The sequence below is a fragment of the Catharus ustulatus genome, chromosome 9 (genome assembly GCF_009819885.2).
Source record: "Catharus ustulatus isolate bCatUst1 chromosome 9, bCatUst1.pri.v2, whole genome shotgun sequence".
Lineage (NCBI taxonomy): Eukaryota > Metazoa > Chordata > Aves > Passeriformes > Turdidae > Catharus > Catharus ustulatus.
In genome coordinates this window covers 10,729,906-10,751,893 of record NC_046229.1, presented here as the reverse complement: position 1 = coordinate 10,751,893, position 21,988 = coordinate 10,729,906, and the positions used below count along the sequence as shown (strand labels likewise).

Genomic DNA, 21,988 nt, shown 5'->3' with positions numbered 1-21,988 from the left:
AAAGACAACAAGAATGGAGACCGGTGGCAGCAAGAAGCCAGCACAGGAAAAGAAAGATTGATGAGCTACAGTAATGTTGACAGCAAGAGGGTGCATTTAGTCAAGTAGGAATGAAAGCCAGGAGGGTCTGGTGCTCCCTAGAATGTACTTCCCTCCTCCAGAACCTGGAGAAGAACCTAAAATTCCTGTCTTGACACTTCCCTGCTTTTAAGAAACTACTGAAACAGGCCTGGTAGGGTTCATGTTTTATCTGAGGCAGTTCACAGGAAACATGTCTCTAGTGCTGTCCATGGCGACTCAATTGGTGCATTGGGTGGGAGATCTTAGTATTGAGCCCCACAGAAAAACACCAGGGGTAACAAAACACTTCTACATAATGGAATTTTAGTCTTTTCATGTTTGATCTTTTACAGGTCTGAAAAAACATACACGAATTTTAACAAGTCATGTAGGCAAAGTTATGCTACAAAGTCAAGCACACAGACATAAAAAACAAGTAAAATAAAATGCATGTACAATCTGATGTGTTTATATTTGCAAAGAGTCTTCAGATAATCTTGTTTATCCTCACAGACCTCCTCACCCCCACCCCGTGTGCTCAGAGCTCACATGCTGGGCAGCTCTATGATGTTTAACCATAGGCCCATTAGTTTACAACTCCTGAATGCTCTATTCTGTGTTGCAGCAGTGCTCTTGACATTGTTTTATGTGCTATTAATACTTAGACTGCATTTTCAAAAATCGGGGAGTTAGAGCTGTTTGACAATCCAAGTACTAAATTCTTTCAGCCTACTAACCTTAAAAGTTGCTTCAGAAAAATCTTCATACAGAGCTTTTGAAGTTTTCTTTTAAAAACGTATTTCCTCCACTTTCAGACACCTTGGCTTGCATTTTACTCCTCTCTCCAACAGTTTAAAGCTACATTTTCTTACCTGTATTCCAGTAATGCCTCTGAGCTTTAATCAAGGACCAGGACCCACTAAGGTGACAATAATCAAGGCTCAGCATTTTAACAGATAACATTAAAAGAAAATGAGAGGTATGGTGTGGGAACAACTGTGTGGTATTTAGTATTTTTAGCATATAAGTAAAATGGGTATAATAGCCCTGTTCTGCCTTACAGCAGTGTTGTGAGAACAGATACATTAAAGATTACAAGGCACTAACTAAGACTTTATGGTAAGAGGGACAAGATAAGCATCTAATCAACTTCTTGAAATCAGTGGGAGTTTTGCCTAGCAAAAGGCTCCTGGATGTGATTTCAGAAGAGTAATTCACTACATAACATGAGAGGGGAGAATTTCTAGAAGTGTTTGTTACCCACCTAGTGCGGGTCCTTAGACTCAGTGTAAAATTCCCAGCTGATGCTGATGTTTAGTGCTCTTGAAAAATCTAACGGTTTTAATGTTCATACATAAGAAAAATTTAGGGTTTCATCCAAAACTCACTGAAGTCACCTGGAGCTTTACCCTTAACTCTTGTGAGCTTTGGATCACAGCCTGCAAGATTACATGAGTCTAATACTTAACTCTGAGCTGGAAAAAAACAAGTCACACCCTCACCAGGGAATCTGAGGAAAAACAGGGTATCTGTGCCTTTTTTATTTCTTTTGCTCTGGGACTGATAACTAAACATATCATAAATACCAGTGGTTTCTCTATAATTTATTAATAAATATGTATTCCTACCTACATACCTGGCTTTTTTTTCCCTTTCTGTCCTGGTACCACTTCTGTTGGTTCATGAGTTTTCTTCATCAACATGGACAGAGTAGCATCATGTGTCCGAAAGAGGTCCACAACTTCATATAAATCAACATCTGTGATCAGATCGCAGCTCAACACCAAGACATCCGTCTGTCAAGGAAGGAAAAAAACCAGCAAACCTTTCAGAGATACAATTTACCACACATGGACTAGCATCTGAGGATCCAAAAAGAAATACACACTAACTTTCTTTATTTTTTTTTCCTAAATTTACCACTGCCAAAAATAGCTCCTGGTTTTTACCAGTGCACTTTTCTTGAGTCCTGTTGTTACTGTTATTTGGTTAATGCTTATCCAGCTTTGGACCATAAAGAGTATGTGACCATCTAAATTGTCTTCATCTGCTCCTAAGGACACAGCAGCCATGGCTGTTAAGACCAACAAGAAATTCTGCAGTATTTTCAACAGCTACTTTTAGTTATATAATGATGTAGAAATCTTTCTGAAGAACTCTTTTTTAGCTGACTTTGCATCTGGCTACAAACCGCTGGAAAAGCTATTTAAACTATGTTATTTTATGGGGGGACAAAAAAAACAAAGACTATCTAGGATGTGATTTACTCAGTAATTGCACTGCGATGGTGGGCTCAGTTTAGAAATACATTTCCTAAAACCAGCAATACTCCATATCACAAGAAAAAAAGAGGACATTAGGTCCTATTTAATAGGAGGATTGAACTTAATTTTGATCTCAAAGGATTCCAAAGTCCCTTATACAGTTTTTAAGAGAACTGCTGCACAAATCACAGGAACATTGTCACATATTGAGCAAGACACAGAAGCTTCCTTAATGGTGCACACTATCAATATAATCCAGCTAAAAACTCTTATTTAGAAAAAAAATTTCTGTATTTCACATGTGTTGTGGAATATGCTGCCAAAAACTTACGAGTTCAGCAATTAACTTCATTTAAACTAATCCTAACATAATATTTGTGCAGCATGGCCTACAGAAAAGTAGCAAATTTCCGCTTTTTGTTAATGATCAACCTTCTAAAGGCCTCTCCAGAAGGCGGTGTTTCTTTCCTGACAGTTACCATTTTCACTTTCTCTTCTACAATTTCCCATGCTAAGCCTCCTGCAGTGTGACACGACTGCCTAGTTTTGTCTTTTTAAAAGACAATATTTAATGAAGGGCATTAGACAATACTTAGAAAAACATGAGTTAGTCCATGGAGGATCAATCACTAATTCTTACTTTTGAAAAATATCTTGATTTAAAGCAAACCATTTCAAGATTGACCTCTCATTCCAGAAAGGTTTATTACAGAAAAGCTTGCTTTACAGACTTTATCTAACACTAGGAAATTCCACATTGTAGTTGAGATTAGCTGAGGTCTGGTATTTACATTATTTGACAGGTTCTTCTATAACTGCTAGGCAGTTTCATGTGTTTACCAATAAGGCGTTGGAATTCATCATGTCACAAACTGCTGGAGCTGCTGATTTGACATGCTGTGCAAAAGGTCAAGCTCTTCCATTTTCATGTGATTTCTCCCCACTTTACTGAGAAACACCTGGCTGCTTCACAGGAAGGAACAATCTGCAGGTTGAGAATTTTACACATTCAAAACCTGACTTGCATCAGTCCTTTAAATATATTTTCAAAATGTGTATTTTATATTATGGTTTTGCCCAAGAAAAGTGTTTTAATTAGCACTTCTCTAAAAAAACCCAACATGCACACATTGGAAAAAACCCTAACAACCCAAACCACTGAAACAAGTTACCCAGAACTCTGGAGGAGCCCTGCTCCGACATTCCAGGGTGTACAAAGAAAATAAGAAAAAAATTCAGTTTGGTGTGGAAGCAAATCTCCCGCTTCACAACTGTAAACTGTGAAGAAACACATATTAAATATCCTGGAAAATCCTGCAAAATTTTCAGATATTCTGTTTTTACAAGAGCGTGAATGAATTACGACGTTTACAGAAAAGGCCAAAAGGTATTCAAGACCCATATAAATAGACCTGTACTTTTCAAACTCACTTTATAGAAGGAAGAGATTGCCAGCTTCAAATCTAGATGCATTTGTTCCAGTGGTGAACATAAGAAATAATAAAATGAGAGACCGACACCCCAATAGTCTTACACTAAGGAATGACTATCTGGACTTGTAAAACAAACCTTGTAATTATTTCACATTTTACGAAATGCTTTAATCTGTCACTAATGCAAAAACCCAACAAGCGTTTCATAGTTCTGACCAGGCTCCTGGGTTTTTTCTTCTCCCTATAGGACAAGCTTTTTGCAAAAACTGAATGCAAGACCCCTGAGGAGCATACGGGAACAGAACCACCAAATGTCTGGTTGCCATCTGTTCTACCCATTTACTCTCCCAATATGTAAATAAACGTCAGTGAGCGCAGGGACCAGTGAAACACACAGTTGCTCTGTAAAGCCCACATTTCTGCCTCTCCTCCTGATGAGCAGAGCAGTGGCCTCAGAAGCACGCTGAGAATACACCATGAAAGGCTCTTTTGGGACTTGACAGCCTCCCCTTTGAAACACCACCCCCCTCATAAATAAAGCCCTCACTGTCTAATGGATGCACTTTTTTTCCCAGTGTACAACTCCTGAACGAATAAACTAATGGCTGAATGAAAAAATAAACTATACTAGAACCTTAGCAGAAGTGTGTGTTTTTCTTTACGTTTTCGAGGTGGGCGTAGAAGAAAGAAAATAAATGGTAGAACTTGTGGGTTTTTTACATATATACATGTCAAATAAATGCAGTGCACCTTTCCCAATGAGCCACTGATACAAAGAAGAGAAGTACGTTTTTACTACATGCACTCACGTGCTAACAAGGGGTATGTGAACATACTTGACTTCATGAATTATGCAAATACCTAAGTACACGCACATCTCTTAATGAAATACATGTAGCAATGATTACATCAACCCCAAACTATTATACAAACATTAGATAAGAATCAACATGAACTGATTAAAAAAACCCCAGCAAGCACACACCTCAAGCAGAACAACTGCAAAGGAAAAAAATGCACACACAAATGCACTCTCAACACACACTACAACCACGGGCAGGGCAAGGCAAGGGTCTAAACCAAGAAGGATCATCTAATGGATGAAGCATAAAACAAATACTTGGAATATCTGGGATTTTCCTGCTCTGCCAAACTTGACACATGTCATTTTGTCTCTACTACTTTTATGTCAAAGAGAAGCCCTCATCACAGACCAGGGCTCTATATAGCTCTTCTATAACAGAAGCTGCTATACAGAGCAGGTGAAAAGGCCATCAAGCATAAGAGAACAGCAAATGATTTGGGGTTGAGGAACACAGGAAAACTCACAGGGACAGCAGCCCTGCCCTGCTGGTAGCACAGCTCATGTTTTTGTAAGCATCACAAGAGCCACAGAAAAGACAAGAATATAATGCTCCTTGGAAGCATTAACCTGGGCCTTATAAATCTCTTTCAACCTCAGATTTGCAATTCACTCCCTTAAATGAAAAACTGAGACTAGGCTACTGACCAGTGGAGAAAAGTGGGATTCTGCAGAGATCATCCCACCTATGATCCAAGTTTCCAGAAGATCCCTCTGCATCCCTACTGACTTCATAAATTATTGGAGCTCTGGGCTTTCAGTCCAACCATCCCTGAATACAGAGTATTCAGTTAAGTCAAGTATGAAAAATTGGCACTAAGGTCCTCTACCTTTCTAACATTGCCTAACAGCACTTCACCATCAAATGTTATGAACTGTGAAATTATCAGATATGAAATAAGTTAAATACTTGATCCAGATAAATAAAACAGTGTAATATAAAACATGAAGAGATTTATACAGCATAGAGAAAACAGTAAGGAAAAAACTTACTGAAAACCAGTATGTCAACAATTATATTAAACCCAGCACAATATGGAAAATATACACAAAAACAAGACCAAAAAGCAGATTGTTTCAAGAACTCGGATCAAGACAGCCGATTTAAAAATAGAAAACATGTTTTCAATGGAACTAATTCATACCACAGATCAAAAGATGGATGCAATTATATGGTGTAATATACCAGCATAAATAAAAAGCCTTGGACTTTCTCACACCCCACATACAAAGGCAATGCTAAAAACCCTTTTATATTCAGCAATTATTGCTGGAGCCCTTATGATCAAACAGGAGATGTCAAGGTTACCACAGATAGCTGGCAGCAAATTATGAATTTTTAGTGGTATTCAGTATGCTTTTTCTATCAAGTATAGACAAGGGCAGGACCTCACAGCCTAAACTGCTGATGGTCTCAAAAACAGCACACTAGAAAATGAGAAAACATGTGTTGCAAGGAAACTGTAATATGAACAAAATCAGCCTCAAGAGAAAGAGGAAAACAAATGTCAGATTGCATTATAAACAGAAAAGAAGCAAAACATCCACAAGCAGTAGAACCAGCTTCTAACAGAACTGAAAACAGACAAAATATTGAAGTTAAATGTTAAAAGTTTCCAATTGCAAAGTACTACAGCTGAGCCTTTGACAAGAAAAAAAATCAAGAGATTAGATATATTCAACCTATGTTAATACATGCACAGAGAACTTTGCATCACTTCCTGCGGTGTCACCAAACAACAGGGGAGAGAGAGAGGAACAAGTTATAATTATTGCTGGAATTAGGACTGAGTTTTATACACAATAGCCTGGAACTTTACCCACATGTTGCATTAACAGTGGGGTTTGTGTGTAATGCTTTTTATTATTCTAAAGAGTGGAAAGGGAAAAAACAGTTTGGCTGTGGGCAAGCATTTTGATTGCTTGTTAGCATTCTCCAGGCAAAGTCAAAGATACCTCCCAGCAATTGCATTACTCACCACTCTTTCAGATCAGAAACTCACATCCAAGGCTTCAGAGAACCCCTTTTTATCTCAGCCTCTATTAAGAGACCTCCAATTTCCACACCTGTGACCTCTTTGAAGCTCTATGGCTTTTGCTGCAACTGGAGCAGGGAACCTCATTTATTTTTTGATGTCTGTAAGATCTTGTTAGCTACCAAATGAAATGGCAGCCTTTGGCTGGGAATTCCCACTCTCCTTTTGTAATGTCCTTGATGGCAAGATTCAGAAGGAAATCATGATTTAGTACTTTGCTAGCAGACATGAAGCATTTACCTACTCTGCTCTCACCTTGCAGCAGGAACTTTTCTGGAGGCCAGCACATTCATAACTATTCTGAGGACAGAGGACAGAAGAGGCACAGAACATCCCTCAATCTGAAATCCAGAAGCAACCTCTCCTCATTAAAAGATGAAATAATTATTTTTTTTAAGATGCGTGCAACATGAAAGGAGCTTCTTAGAGGCTTCTTTTTTCCTTAAAAAAACCCCACAAAAAACAAAAAACCAAAACAAAAATACACCCAAAAAAACCAAACAGGAAAGTCTAATGTGGGAGCCAAGGGAGTCTCTTCTAATTTCTTAGATGGCCCTGAATTCATCAGGTGAGGATATCTTAAGGCAATGTGAATGCTTTCACATACGTAACCTGTCAGCATCACTGTTTATCTTCTCAAAGAAAGCTGCAAGAAAGATGCCAGAAGCTGGGGAGGAGACTTAACCCCAGTCCCATCATATGGCTCATCCTATGTTTTGTATCAGATGGGATCATACAATGAAAACACCATTTTAGGTTATCTTTGCATCTCATGAGCTACCATCCAAAATCAATATTTTTAAATTTACATACATATAAACTAGGAACAGGAAAGATATTCAAGCCTAGAAGGCATCCTGTCTCCTCCCAGAAGGAAGTCTTGCTACCTATGCTCAAACTGACATGTGGAGTGGAAAAGGGTAATTTACACTTCTCAGCAACCAAACCCAGAAGTTTAGCGATGAACAGAAGTTCATAAACTCATTAAGTATGTTTTCAAAGCAGGACATTGATATTATGACACTTATTGAACTGTAAAACTTCTGGTCTGGAACATAAGCTTTGCAATCCACCTTTTCATCTGGTTTCAACTAAATCAATCTTGTCCTACTTACACAGTACTCCAAAAGTAATTTTCCCAGCTTATTCCTCTACCCACATCACCCTTCTTTGCTAGTTCTGTTTTCGATCACATGAAGCACAAGCTGTTCACTGTCCTTTTAATAGCCTATCCCATCCACTTGTCATGCACTTAACAAATCTACTTCTACCTCACTTCAATACAGGATGACAGCCCTACTATCTATTTCTGCATCTTCTGAAGGGTGTGGCTTTAGCCTCTGCTGCCTTTCTTTTTTTTTTAAGTAAAAGAAATCTGAAATGTGCTACCCTTACACATGCAGAGCTACACTGACAATTGTCATGCTGTCAGTATGATGGGGCACTGGACTGACACAGTTGATTCTGTCTTGGTAGGTTCTCTCATTTGTCTGAGATCAGGGTCATTGTCCTGGGTTTATGTCCCAAACTCGAGTATGCCACAGAGGAGACTGTTTTTCCCATCTAAAGGCATCCAGAAGTGTGTGCCATGCCAGCAAACACTCAGGGGAGCACTGCGGAACCCAGACCCTGAATTTGTCAGTTCATGAAGGGTAAGCCTGGCAAGGTAAATTCTCTCCTGGCTCAATGCAGTGCATGGACAGATCCCTTCTCCATAGGCAGAACTCCAGAAACAAATGGCACTCTCGTTGTCACACCTATTCCTGGAAGGCAGGTTTCCAGGACTACCTGGACAGCAGCACTAGCAGACCTGCTTTGCAGCTGATCTTGGACTCTGCCTCACATGAACAGAAAGGAGAATGCAGCAGTCGGGCTCCAACCTCAACAGCAGCAGCGCAGCAGGAATTGCTGCCAAAGCCCAGAGCTCAAGCCCAGGCTTAACACTTAATGTAAGCAGAGCCTTAGGCAGTCAGGTGCTGCAGTCATACACACAATAATAATAAAAAGTAGTCCTAATGGAGCTCAACCGGCTCAACTTATTGAAGGGAAAGAAGGCCTTTGCCCACAGTCAGCAATCAGCTCAACTGCAGATCTCAGCACCACAACAAAATGCAGGAATAACAGGATTCAGGGGCTAGGAACCAGTGATCAGCATAGGAATAAAAGGCAAAGTGGTTTAAGAGGGAAAATAAGTACAGCCTGGAATAAAATATCAAAGTTTGTAATAGGTAATTCATACATTCTAGTAGATGAAGAAAGTCTTGCTATATTTCAAAAATACTTTCACTAAGTCATCCCTAAGTTTTGGGGCTAACAGCCCCAACTAGTGGGTGCAAACTTCCATACAGACTAGAGGATCATAATGGTTCCTTGCAATCTCAAGCTAGACAGTAAATAAAAACCAAAACATACAAGCATGTCCTCAGGAATCATTCTGCCATCCTGCAGCTAGTATCACCACGATCTTAAATTAAAAAAAAACCTCTTTCCAAGGTCAAAACAAGTCATTACACAACACCCAGTTTCAACACTACTTCAAAAGAAAATCCAAATTCTGATGTACTCTGCAAAGCAGAGACTGTGTGAGACAGCTCAGTGGAATTGCTACTGTGCACCAGCCTGCACAGGAGTGGCAACCACCTGCCCAAAACCCCATCAGCCTTGTTAAAATGTTGGGGCTCTTCTCTAAACGCTTTTCACGCCATGCTAAATAACAGCACTATTATAAACTGTAGATTCCTAAATTATCTTCCACACAGTGTCATTTTCTCCTCTAGCACCTTTCCAATTTTTCCAATGGTGTTTGATCTGCAGTAACTGCTGTTGTAAGAAAAAAGTTATGAAAATTTCATCTCCACTGCTTTTTCCAGCACTATTAGTGTACATCCAGAATTTTTACCATCTTCCCAAAGAAGCTGACTGAATTTAAAGTTCAGAAAAATATCTAAATTTGCTTCAAGAAAATCTGAATGCACATTTGCTTTTCCATTTTCAGCACAAAACCAAGGAAAAATGAGAAAACCTGTTTAAGTTTCCCAGTTAACACAGCATGACAAAAATGCAAAATTAAATTCCAGGCATCCTGAAGTCCACTGCTCTTCACCATGGCTATCACCAAATTAAACAGTGACAGAAAACCAGTGCTTAGAAGAGTTACAGCCTCTGGGATAGTCCGTGCTGTTCACAGCACCACATTCCTATTATCAGTGTTGCACAACTGTATCAAGCTGCAAAACCAGACACAGGGGAAAACCCTCTTCAGCACAGTAAGTCTGTGGGCTGACATTTGGCATCTCCTTGCTCCCACATTCCCCAAAAACTGGAACTAGGTACTTCGGCTGCAATACACAGATCAGTTGTGCCTGATTTGAACAATTCCATTTTCTCTTTCAGGGGAAGATCTCACCTGCAATAATACATTTTTGGGACATTTTTCTGGAAGAACATTCCTTCCTTGCCGCCTGCAGCCTTTTTTACTTTGTTTCTAGCCTGTAGGATTTCTACTCGTGTATTTTCCCCATGTCTGGATCTTAACAGCTCTTCCCTTATAGAATGTTTGGGCTTTTCATGGCAATTGTGGGCCTTACAGTTGTTGTAGTGTCATGGTTAAAGCACAGTAAGTTATTTACATAGGGCAACTGTATATATTTTAAATAGGGAAAATGAAAGAGGATTTACCAAAATGAACACTACTATTTACTCCCCAAAAATGAAAACTAGTAGTGGCTGACAAAACCAGTAAAATATTTTTACCAGGATGCTTTTAAATAAATTACTTCAGCTACATGCATGCGCAAAGAGCTTGCTGTGTCTGCAAGCAGAATAGGCTGAATTTGTCTAATTCATCAGAAACCACAGAGGGCCTAAATGAAAACACACACTGTAATACAGGAAAAGCACTGACCATTAACTTCTACATGGTAACAAGAGGCACTGGTTAACATAATGAGCACAGGCCTGGAGTTCCCAGGAGCATGAAAAGGATAAGGACATGCAACAATTGAAACTGACAGGCATCTCAGGTCTGTCAATGCCACTTCTTGCAAAACACCTCAGGTTTTGCTGGCCTGTATAATGGAAGGCATCCTCTTTAGCTGACAATGGGCAAATAACAAATGCCCTAATAATCATTCTAGATCTAACCTTCACAGCTAATTGCCTTATTCAAACTTCTGGTGTTTAAGCCATTATCCATAGTAAACCTGGGTAGCAAAATAATTTAATTAGCTAGAGTCTTGTAAAGTTGAGCAACATAAAAAAAAAACAACAAACAAACAAACAAAAAAACCCAACAATTGCTGAATTCTCTCTTACCCTGCCAGAAAAAAATAATGATCAGCTGAAAGTCTTGAACACGTTCCTCAAGCACAGTCAGGCAGTGCTGTATAGTTCCCCACAGCCACACAGCCTGAGCACCTGCCCGTGTAGCTGCCTTCTACCAAGACACTCAGCTGTGCTTTGGGAATGGGACTTGGGCATGCAAGCTGTAATAAATGTTGGCTAGTGCCTTCAGGGGTGGCAGCTTTCAGTGAAAGGCAGAGAGAGGAAAAAGATGCTACATACCCTGTGAGCTGCCATCTGATACATCTGCTTTCTCTACTAGCAACACTGTGAAAGGCAGATTCAGAAAAACCACCAAGACAGCATTTTTATTTGCATTTTAAACACTTAAGTAAACAATGTTTGCTGTCAGCTGTGCTAGAAGAAAATTATTAAAATATTTTTACTACTTCAAAACAGATTAATAGAATATTTAGTTCAGTCTTGCTATTATAGAGACCTTGTCTCTTACAAATGAATTTAATTCAGCTTTTTTATTTCCACTGACAGTACAAAAAAATACGTAACTCTATATTATGGGGACCTAAGTTTTTCTTTCCATGCACACCAAACTCTGCTCCGTTGTACCAAAAGGATTCAGATTCCATCTTCCAGCCGTTCCAGCAAGCTTACTTACATCATGTGTTTGGAAAGGAGATTTTTCAGCAGAGGAAGCGGAGCGCTTCGCCATGCTGGCCAAGACTCCACGGATCAGTGACCCTCAGCAGCACACAGACCACCACCGTGACATCACACTTTCCACAACACAGATCCCAAAGATGCACATACCAAGAGAATCTGGAGTTTCAATCTTTGTTTATTTGTTCAAAGAAAGTTGGTTTTTCTTCTTCTTTTTAGTAGCTTTTTAGGGTTTCTTTTGCTTTGCTTTTGAAGAGTTGTATTACTTTGTAATCTTACCTTTTGAAACTGAGAAAACCAGGTGGACCACCTGAGACGAAACATTTCTCTCACAAGCACTCACTAGTGATAGCAGCAGAAGACAAGCTGATTAATTCACACCATATTATTCAGGGCTTCCATTAACATAGCTAAGGGCTCATCAAGGGAGGAAAACGTGAAATTGTTCCACTGCTGTTACTCTGCTGGAATGCCACATTTTAATCACTGTCTGGAGTATAGCTGAGTGACACAAGGGAGAGAATGCTTAATAGAAGATGAAAATAATATAGACTCCGTGAAGACAAATGTTTGATCCAGGCACACCCAGTATACCTGAAACACAGATTCATGAGTTAACCAGGTTTTTCAACCTGCTGCCTGGAGAGCCCCAGCCTGGGAGGTGGTGCCAGACAGCAGCTGTGTGGGTCTGGTAAAATTTGGGACAGGAAACAAAATGGTGAAATACTAGAGATGCCTAAATTTCAGAGGAACTCATTTGTAAACTATAGTGACACCCCTTGCCATTTATTTTTTTCATCAACAGTAATCTGCAATCCACAAAAAGGGCTTTAGCAGCCTGATGAATGGTAGAAACAGGTGGTCACAGAAACACAGCTCTCAAAGGGGTTTTCTGAGTCAAGAGTTTTGCCTCCTGTCATTCCAGCTATTGATTTACTTAGTTTATTTAAAAGCTAACCAAAAAAAAAAAAAAAAGAAGAAAACAGATTCTCATTCTAGGAGGAAATCAGTGGATTCTTATCTTGTTAAATCCTGGAAGACTGTCTCACAATCCTATTCTGCTCTGATTAAAACTATTCTATAATTTTCAGCCTATGTTTTCTCACAGCAAATTTAAACCCATTTATATTCCACTCTGAATATCTTATCTCATTTTCTAGTGTTTGTCCCACATTTGATACATTTAAGTTGCACACCTGCTCAGTATTCCTGGCAAACAGCCTCTTCTCATTGCCTTAAGCAATAGAATTAATTTCTCATCTCTACCATAAAGAATACTTTACCTGATACATTCTAGTTTTGCATTAACCTTTCCTTCCTCCATCAGTGGCTGCTTATCATCACACTATTTCAACTAGTACATTCTGAGACATTGCAATTTACTCTTGGGCTTCTACCTCCTACCAGAAATTTCTTGCTACTATTCCCCAAAAAAGTTCTGTGTTGCCAGCAAAACTCTGTGTGCTATAACTGTGCTATAACATGGCAGGCCATGGCACACATTTTGCATACTGGTCCTATGAATCTGCCAAAGGAGGTCTACTGAACTGCAAGAGAAGGACTTTAAGAATGGCAGCAGAAGCCAAATAAATGAAGACCTACATCTGGACTGCAAAAAACCACACTGGATGTACCAGAAAACTTTACAATATGAATGGAAAAAAGCATCTCCACTAATACCAGCTACAGAGGAAAAGCCTCCCTAAGTGGGCCACGGGATTTCATTACATAAAACTACAAGGAACATCAAAATAAGTTCACTTTTTAAAAGGCTACTCTCCCCCTAATAATGAAAAAAAAAATTACCAATGAAAGACAAACTGCCTACAAAACAAAACTGCATCATCTGTTACCACAGCCTGCAGCAGACAGGACTCAATCTCTTCTCTTGCTAGAAAGTGTATCATGTATCACCACTGAAACAGTCAAGACTTGTACTCATTTCCTTATTACTCAGATTCAACTCATCTGAATGCTCCAGCCAGCACTGCTTACCAATGAAAACCAGAAACAAGGATTAACAGTTATAATGATAGTTAATATTATTGAGGAGAAAGCAATATATTATTTTAAAGAAAAGCTGTATCTCTTACATAGAATCCCTTCCACATTGCTCCAAGCAATTAGCAAGTTTAGGATGCTAAATAAAAATAAATAAAAACAAGGTCATGGAAGTTATTAAATTACACCTTAACACCTGCTGTGTGCACCTGCAAAATCAGCCTTACTGTTTTACTAAAAATGCCAAACACTGATCACATTTGAAAACCCCTTAATCTTGAAGCAGTATGTATGAGGAAATTTGAGTACAAATCCAAAGCAAGTTTAATGTTTTCTTACCATCTATGGATGAGGTATTTAGCTGTTCATGCCCAGGGCTAGATTAAACCTTCCTTACATTCAAATTGTTTGCTCTTTCATCCCTAATGAAAGTGTAGTTTTTAGAGGACCTGATTCTTAAGAAAGCAAATTATTTCTCCCCTGCCACAGATTCTCCAGGCTGCCTGAAAAGCATGCAAAGGCAACATGCCTCCCATGCCTGTAATGGGTGAAACAGCAACCAGTAACAGCCTGACTGGTAGAAGATATTTTTAAAGAGTAAAATCAGAAAGTGACAGGAAAAAAATCTGGATAAGGAAAACGAGACTTCATAAAAGAAATTTATTTTTTGTACAAAACTAATTTTTATACCTCTGCTAACTAATTTTTTTTCAAACACTTCCTGACGGATCAAGAATATTCTTTAATGCAAACGAGATTAACAAGATTCTGCCACTTCTAATCCTACATATAAACAAGAAAATAATTAAGTCTTTAGAGCTCTACTTTAATTTTCATATTTTGAAAAGCCATTCATTAACAGCCCTTCAAAGGATGAGCAAAAAACAAGGAACTTAAAAGGCCAAAAGAATAAAATTGACAGTGATATTAAAATTCTATCAAAACCCTACGACTGGATATTAAAATTATACCCATGAAAGCTGCCATAAGGGCACACGGATTATAGTAAGATCCTGAAACAAACTGCATTCCAGGGAAATGCTGGGATGGTCCATAGGAGGGCAATTAAGATCTGAAGTTTTCACAATGTTCTTTAACAAACAGTTTTCAGATCTGTATAAAATAAAATATTTAAGAAACAAATAGGTCCTATACCCATATATGTTTGCTTTCTGACAACATAATTTTAAGTGGTGCACTTAGTGTAAAACATTGATAAATGTAATTTTAAAAATTTGGTCATATGAACACAGGCAAAAAAATTCCTTAGTTTCTACTCCATATGCTGAAAAATTATTTTTCAGTTACTGATATTAAAGCTGACACATTCCAGATTGAGGACCTTTTTAAAATCACAGTCTAGCACACACTGAATAAACCACAACACCAGAGATTCAGAAACTGAACTACAGCTCTAATTAAGTTTCTTCAACTGTTTTCACTTAAAACAGCTTCAGCTTATATTTAATGTCTTGTCCTGCTGGCTTTCTGAAGGTGGGGAAACAGAGTATGTAATATTACACAGAATATGTAATATCATAAGGTTATCTTACGCTTGAAACTATAAGAGATTTAAGACAGAAGTCCACTTTCCAGTACTGGTACAAATCTCTTTGATGATCCCAGGTAAATCACCTTATTATGCCTCAGTTCTCAGTGGTAGAATTGTGAGGACAAACTGATCAATGGTCTTTGTTTGCTATTCAGACCCCAGAACTGAATGTTTCATAAAACTAAATAAAACAACCCACTACACAAGTCAATTAGAGAACTACTGGTAAAGAACAGGCCAGACTGGCACCCAGGCCTAGGAATACACAAAGTGAAACTTACAGGATCAAGTTTTCTGGTACTCACTACTTTTCAAGTAGGTGCCTTTAGGAATCAAGTTTAGCACAATATTTTTATTGCACAAAGGATCCAAGAAAAGGATACATTCAGACTTGTAATGAACACGAAAACCCTAATGAAGTGCTACCTTATCAATCAGGTGTAGGCTGAGACAGCCAAAAATAACAGGAAGACTTCCAATATAGCAAAGAACTTGCATTTAGTATATGAACTTTTGAAGTAAAATTGTCAAAAATATTATTATGTGTGCAGAGTGGGCAAACAGCAAACAAAAACTTAAATGAGTTTCCCTTTTTCTTCATGAACTTCTGAACAACCTGCAAAAAGTAAGACTGGCAGAGTCAGATGCTTGTTACTGTGAATGAACAGTCAGTCTTACTTGCCACTAAAAACACCAGCACACCACAAAGAGAGAAAACAATGGAAACTACGTTTCCTTCGCCCTCACAGATTTTTGCACTTAAGTGCTCTCTTGCTACTTCTGCATGCAATTCTGTAAATCTAATCTTGATATCTAATCTTTAAAGTATCAAGCTTCATTACCCAAGATGCAAGACAACAAAAAGGCCCAAAACTGCAGGTACAGCAAGCAGGAGTGAGACTCCTTCAGTCAAAGCCAGACAAGGCAGCAAGTCATGAAATGTTATGCTTTGGAGAGCTTTATGTACATCTCAGAATTTGTGATCAGCAGTTCTGCTACCCTTAGACATATTTCTTACTGTGCATTTATAATCTTGGCTTTACTCCCTGTCACTTGCACTGCACACAAGTAAGTTGTCTATACTGTGCCATGTTACCTCGCTCTCACTGAGCATACTTGTTCTTCTGTCTGTGGGCAATTAACTCAATTTGTGACAACTAAGTTTCAGCAACCAGTTTAAACTTCTCATCAGACTTTTGGCATGGGCTGCAAAAAGCCTGCCAGCAAACTATGGCCACAAGAAGCAGCTGTTTTCACCAGGGAAACTCATTCTTCAACGAGATCACTCTCCCGCTGCACCGCAAACAGAGCCAACATACAGCAGCTTTTCAGCTACCTCTGCTGTGGAGTTCTCTCACCTATATCACACAGGAGAGGGCATACCCTGTAAGAGGTGCACCAGTGGTATGCATTTACTAGAGGAATGACTCCAAAATACACAGTGCAGCAATCTGCTCAAGAACTTCGTATAGGCTTCTTTCAAATAAGAGACCACTTTGTCCTCTGTGCCCAGACAAGCAGACATGGAATAAAAAGGGCAGAAGCAGCTGCTGCCATTCATACACAGCATCTGACTTAGGAAAACTTGTGTGGTTTTCAGGACTACCTCACATCTTCTCTAAGCCATTTTTCTGGAAAATAAACAGAAGATCAACACTGCCGCCTGGGAAGACACACTATTTTCTAACTCACAGACACTCTGCTAGTTGTCTCCCAGGGCCCCTAAGCAGACCTGCCTGGATTACCAAAAAGAGAAACACCTGACACATGGACTTGTCACTGACCAGGCAATAAAACTGTAAGGTCAGGGTCCCAGTCTGCAGTGCAGGTACTTCCTTATTGCATGCATGTATTTAACAAATACTGCCAAACTGAGTTATGACAAAACATGATTCTCCACATGACAGAAACATTCAGTTTAGTTAAACTGATTTTGTTAATTTTGATTTTCTTTGTTATGTATTCTCTTCACCCTCTAAATAGTCCAGTCTGTGCATTAATCCCTTGCTGGATCTGTCTCCTTGTGCCACCTACACACCCATACTTGTCTTGAAGTTTCACCTTGTCTCAAATGAAGTCTTTCTCTCAGGAGTTTATAGCCTGTAACACTGCACTTTATTAGCTTCAAAAAGAGCTTCAAAAAGAAACCTCAGGACTGCAGCACTCATTGAAGTTCTGTTGCAACATTTATTTAAACAGGCAATTTGGCTAAGATGGCCTAAACAGACAGGGAACAAATCATATTATTAAGTCTATGACAACAACAAAAACAAAATTCTGCCCCAGATCACAGCAAGAGCTCCGAGCAGCATTTCTGCCTTACATGGGAGTGTTTTAATTATGCAGCTGGAAATTAAAATTCTATAAACTGTTGGCTTTATTCAAACAGCAGCCCTTTATCACATCTGGGCACTGTTTATTGAAGAGCTTACTGTAAGACCAAGTGAGCAAAAGCAGAGGAAAAGCAAAAAACTGAAGCCCAGCACAAGTCACTGACCCAGCAGTGGAGGCATGCCTGTGTCAGGGCCAACCCTGAACACAAACTTTCTTGAGCATCACTGCACTGCCTAAGACAGCAAAGAACCTGTGTACAGAGTCACTTCCCCAAGCACTTGGTGGACAACAACCACCACACATCATATCAAGAAATCATAGAAATAAATACAACCTTTCAATTACATGGTTAGAAAGCTAACACTGACCAAGAAGCAGCCAGAGTCCAGCCTGAACAGGCTCTAACCTTTCCAGCTCTCAATTCCAGTCATTCAAAGTCTTTGTGTGAGTTCCCCTGTGAGGTGACCTTTACAAAATTCAGCTCTTTTGAAGACCAGAAAATTCAGTTATGCACCGTATAATTATACAGGACACTCCTAAAAACACAAAAAAAATTATAAGCTAATAACTTCCAGTTAAGTTCAATAAAAGACAGTATTACCTTAATTTTCTGGTGAATATGCCTCAGTGAATCAGCTGTACCCATGTCCATGTTGTCACTGATGCATACAAAATCAAGCTTCATTTTTGTGTCCAGGTTTAGCATCTTTTGGATTTCCTTCCTCGTAATCACAATGACCTCTAGGATAAAAGAGAGTGAGATGAGACGAAGCAGAAAAAAATCTAAATCATATTTATCACAAATAGGATATACCCACTTTTTAATTTAGAATGGCTGATGGAACTGTCAAAAGGCTTGAGTAACATAACTGGGTTCTCCACCCAGCCAAGCTCTTTTGGCAACAGTAACTTTTCATGAAAAGAATTAAACTCCAAATGAATATGAAAGCCATCTCCCCTGCTTTGCTGGGTGGAGGTTGTTACTGAAAGGGACACATGCATGTGTGGCATGAGTTAGCAAGACGGAACAGACACTTTTATCATCAACCAGCAACCTCAAACCATATGTCCTCAAACAGACCAATGAGACCCCGTGTTCATGTCACCAACACTCTAGAGCTCTGTTTTTTGCTGCCCCGATCCTGTGTAATCCTCTGTGGACACCACCACCAACCACACTATTACAATACAATGGTTAAACTATTTCTCAGCATCAGCTTGGCAAGAAAGTGGAGTAATATATGAGCAACAAACCCATTCCATCTACAAAAGAAAAAGGATAAATGCATATTTGAAGGAAATCAACACTGGCATGAAAGCATATTTTCCAAAATGAAGAATGTGAGAACAGAAGCTCTGCAAAGAAAAGACTGAGGAAACAAGATGACAAGAAACCCTTTCCCCCAGTCTCAAGAACAGGAAGGAAAAGCAACCATCAAATTTTCCAGTTAAAATATCCCCTCAAAACAGCCCAACACTATAACATTGTATTCCACATGGACTTTTAACAGAGAAGTATGGGAAATAATAAATAAGAATGATAATAATAGTATGGACAAGATAAAAACACATCAAGAATAAATCTGCATCAATCAAAACTCAACTCATCTTGAATCTATTAAATAAAGAAAAGAGGAAGGAACTGTAAACATGGGAATTGTGTGGCATTTTTGGTGCCAGAGACATGGTTGCTCTTCCACTCCCATACTGGATGCCAATGTGGATTCAAAAGAGGCTGAAGAACCTAGAGAAAGGGACTGAAAGCACACCTTGAATTAGGCAAAGAATTAACTGATGAAGAGAAAACTTTGTCAGTTCAGGTGCAAGTTGTAAGCTCATGCAACTCAGCACAAACCTTGTGAGCTGAGCAAAAGCCTCCTAAATATTAGGAGATGAAGCACTGGCAATTAGGGCAAAACAGACACAGTGAGTCAGCCCATGGAACACCCACTTATTTACATAAGCAAGTATGAGGAACTAAAATCTTATGTAGTACTTAATAAAAATCATCCAGGGAGAGAATTCATGCCACTGGATCATTTAATGCAGGAATGTACAGCTTGGTCATGGGCATGAAGCAAGGAAGGAGCAGGAAGGTGGCAGTTTGCTTACTGAAACTGAACACATTTACTGAATACAGCCCTACATGTCCACATTTACACTGGAGACAGCCAAGCTGAACAACTACGTGTGAGAAAGGAGAAACATCTGACTGCAGCAGCATCACAGAGCCACAGCATGGCTCAGGCTCAAAGGAACCACACCGGATCATCTGCTCCAACCTCCCTGCTCAAGCAGGGTCATCTCAAATCACATAGCACAGGATTGTGCCCAGATGGTTCTGGGATATCCTCAATGAGGGAGATCTCACGCCCTCTCTGGACAGCCTGTCCCAGTGCTTGGTCACCTGCACATTAAAGAAGTTTTTTCTCATGTTCAGGTGGAAGTTCCTGTGCATCAGTTTCCGCCTGTTTCCTCTTATCCCATTGCTTGGCATCACTGAGCTGAACCTGGTCCAATCTCTGACACCCCCTTCAGATGCTGACAGGTATTGATGAGGTTCCCTCTCAGTTGTCTCTTCTTGAGGCCAAACAGGCCCAGCTCCCTCAGTGCTTCCTCATAAAGGAGATGCTCCAGTCCCTTTAGAATTGTTGCCCTCCACTGGACCTGCTCCAGAAGCTCCATGTCTCTCCTGTACTGAGGAGCCCAGAATTCAACACAGAACTCCAGATGCAGCCTCACTAGGGCAGCTACTAGTGGTCAAGAGCTTCAAGTGGAAATGGTTATTTCTGAATAAAGAGCCACACAAAGCACAATACTAATTACACAGAAGATTTTTGCTATCTAAATTTCCATTGCAGGATAAAAGCATTGCAAAAACAAAAGAGACAGAAGAATAAGCAAAGAAGGAAGACATTCAGAATGCAGATTTCAACAAACAAAAAGAACCAAAGTTCTTTAGAATTTTCTAATGAAATAGAATAAAGGTAAAGTTTGCTCTTACTTTTGTTCCTTCACACTGAAATACTAAGAGGCTAACATGGATAATTATGAGCTGATCTTTACATCTTCACAGAAGAAAGGCAGTCAGGAAAAAAGCCACACACTAGGACGAAGTACAGAATAATCACAGAGACAAAAGAGAGAAGCAGAAATACAAAAGACAAACATAAAAAAAACAGATGCTTGAAAGGTGTCAGGAAGAAGCTTTATAAGGAGCTGGGGGGATGCCATAGAAAGATTTGGTCCAACACTCAAAAGGTGAACAAAAGCCTAAACTCAGAAGAAACTGAAGAAGCCCACCAGGTAATAAGTACCACCTTAGCCCCACTGTGAAACAAAGCCCATAGGTGAGCAACACAAGTCTGTAATTTCCCCTGCCTTGTTCTGGCCAAACCCCAGGCTTGGCTCTGTGCTGCCACACGGCCTGAACGCCTCAGACAGAGCCAGTAACCCTGAACTTCGGGCCAGGCTGAAACAACAAACCACGAGCCATCCCCAGAGAGTTGACACTTCTCATGCTGCTGCCATTAATGACTCTGAGAAAGAAACACAAGAGACTCACGGTTAGCAACCCAGGGAAAGACAAAGTTGGGAAAAGCCTCAAATCAGAGTGTCGCTAATGTTGGAAAAAGCCTTTAAGATCATCAAGTCCAACCACCCAGCAACCCCACCATTTTCACCACTAAACCATGTCCTCAAGTGTCATATACTCATGGTTTTTCAACACTTCCAGGGATGGCGACTCCACTAATTTTCTGGGCAATCTGTTCGAACGCTTTCAAACCCCATCAGTGAAAAAAAAAAAATTCATTATATCCAATCTAAACCTCCTCTGGTGCAACTTGAAGCTATTTCCTCTCGTCCTGTCACTCGTTACCTCCGAGAAAAGACCAACACACCCCTCTCTACAACCTGCTTTCAGACACCCCTGGCCCTTGGTGAGGAGAGAGGGAGAGCGTGCAGGCAGAGAGTGCAGTGAAGAGGGCAGGAAGGGATGTGACACAGGCCAACAGCACAGCTCCAGCGCAGAGATGTGCTACAGCACCTGCCCCGTCCAACAGGGCACCTGCGGCACGGCATTAGAACGGCGGGAGAACGGACGGGAGCGGCGGCGGTGGTCACCGGGACAGCCCGCAGTGACCAGGGGCAGCCGCGGTCACCAGGGCCAGCACGCCCAGACCCCGCCGTGTCTCACCTTCGAAGCCGGCGCGCTCCAGGAGGTTCAGCGGGTACCAGAGCAGGGGCCGGTTTCCCACCGGGAGCAGTGGCTTCGGGATGCTGGAGGTCAGGTCCGTCATGCGGGAGCCGCCTCCGGCCGCCATCACCACGGCCTGGAACTCCATCGTGTGGCGGAGTGACACACAGACAAGGCAGGGCCTCACTGGGACAGGGAAGACAAGGCGAGTTCACTCCCCCGGTCCCTGCGACCGCTCCCGGCACTGACAGCGCAGCAATGGCGGCGCGGCCGCGCTGCGCCTGCGCAC

The 21,988-nt window shown here is 40.3% G+C and overlaps 1 protein-coding gene across 1 annotated transcript in view; it reads right to left on the bottom strand.

Moving 5' to 3' along the window:
* EIF2B3 (eukaryotic translation initiation factor 2B subunit gamma) overlaps window positions 1-21,986 on the bottom strand; it is a 98,160-nt gene extending 76,174 nt beyond the window's left edge. The window contains exons 1-3 of the mRNA XM_033067501.2: window positions 21,700-21,986; window positions 18,103-18,242; window positions 1,697-1,856 (exon numbers count right to left, since the gene is read on the bottom strand). Of these exons, the coding sequence (XP_032923392.1) occupies window positions 1,697-1,856; window positions 18,103-18,242; window positions 21,700-21,847 (448 nt within the window). The 5' untranslated portion in view covers window positions 21,848-21,986. The remainder of the gene's footprint in view (window positions 1-1,696; window positions 1,857-18,102; window positions 18,243-21,699) is intronic.
* Window positions 21,987-21,988: the final 2 nt, after the last annotated feature.